Source organism: Eutrema salsugineum, unplaced genomic scaffold, assembly GCF_000478725.1.
Source record: "Eutrema salsugineum unplaced genomic scaffold, Eutsalg1_0 scaffold_4, whole genome shotgun sequence".
Lineage (NCBI taxonomy): Eukaryota > Viridiplantae > Streptophyta > Magnoliopsida > Brassicales > Brassicaceae > Eutrema > Eutrema salsugineum.
The window spans coordinates 5,600,298-5,601,767 of NW_006256686.1; the positions used below are offsets into that span (position 1 = coordinate 5,600,298).

The 1,470-nt window shown below is 40.2% G+C and overlaps 1 protein-coding gene across 1 annotated transcript; it reads right to left on the reverse strand.

The window, feature by feature from the left end:
- Positions 1 to 220: 220 nt before the first annotated feature.
- LOC112084407 lies at positions 221 to 1,204 on the reverse strand. The gene has a single exon (XM_024153534.1). It carries the CDS (start codon positions 1,202 to 1,204, stop codon positions 221 to 223), a length of 984 nt encoding a protein of 327 aa, XP_024009302.1.
- Positions 1,205 to 1,470: the final 266 nt, after the last annotated feature.

The window sequence follows — 1,470 nt, forward strand, 5'->3', positions numbered from 1 at the left end:
GATCCACTATCCACAATGATATTCATATTGTCTTGCATATCTTCATTAAACAAGAATTATAATTCAATAACATGCAAAAATGAGATGTAAATAAAACATTACTCCATAAATTAAAATGTAAAAGCAAAAGGTCTTAAAAATCCAAAGTAAAGACAATAAATCCCAAAAACAAAAGATAAAAGTTTAAGGAGTAATGAAAAACAAATTCAGATTTTTGAGATCAATCAAGAAGGTCGGAGAGCTCATAATCCATGCCATCAATCTTATCATCCTTTGAGTCATCTTCATTGACTTGATGAACCAGGTTAGCCTCATGATTATCTTTCCCATACTTCTGGTAGAGCTCAGCAAGATATTTGGGAGTACGGCAGTTCTTGACCCAATGATTAGTCATTCCGCATCTTGAGCAAGGAGTTGGTCTAGATGAACTGCCTCTTTGGGTCGGTTTGTTGATACCACGACCCTTACCCCGACCAAAACTGAGGTTAGGTCGGTTATCTTGGTTCGGTCTACCGCGTCCTCTGCCGCGCAGTCCATGTCCATTTCCACGTCCACGTCCACGATCTGAGGATCTGTTACGTTGGACGAAGTTGGACTCTTTTCTGGTTCCTTCTGGCAATGGGGCTGATCCTGGAGGCCGCATGGCACTGTTCCTCAACAGAAGCTGATTGTTCTTCTCAGCAAGCAGTAAGCAAGATATCAAATCCTCATAGGTGCTATGATTCATGGCACGGTATTGTTGTTGGAGAACAACATTGGGAGTGCCAAAAGTAGAGAATGTTTTCTCTAGCATATCCTTATCAGTGACCTCCTCGCCACATAGTTTTATGAGTGCAACTATCCGAAAGAGTTCGGAATTGAATTCTTCGACGGATTTGAAATCTTCGAACCGTAGGTTCTTCCAGTCGAACTTGGCTTGGGGCAGTATGACCGTTTTCTGATGGTCATATCGCTTTTTCAGTGCCACCCAAAGTTCGAGTGGATCCTCAAGAGTGAGGTATTGTTGCTTGAGAGACTCAGCGAGGTGATGGCGGATAATAAATATCGCCGAGTACCGTTCTGTTTGAGTCGCGGTGTTGGGATCTTTGATGCATTCACCCAGACTTTTTGAGTTGAGGTAGATCTTGGTGTCAAGGGCCCATTTGAGGTAGTTATCCCCGGAGACAGTGAGTGCCTCATATTCGACCTTCTGAATGTTTGACATCTGAAACATATAATATTTTATGTTAAATAATCAATAATATGAGACTATGATCATTGGAATAAGGGATTTAAGGTATTCTTGGGAAAACTTTCCATTTCAGGAAACTTGCTATTTTAGGAAACTTGCTATATAAGGGAACTCTAAAATCGAACCTTAGGGTTTATAACCTAGCCGGTTTACTAGGGTTTCCAAATTTAGCTCTAATAGATAAACATTGGTTTATCTCTTAACCATTTTTAAAAACCTAGAGATTGATTTTAGAAACT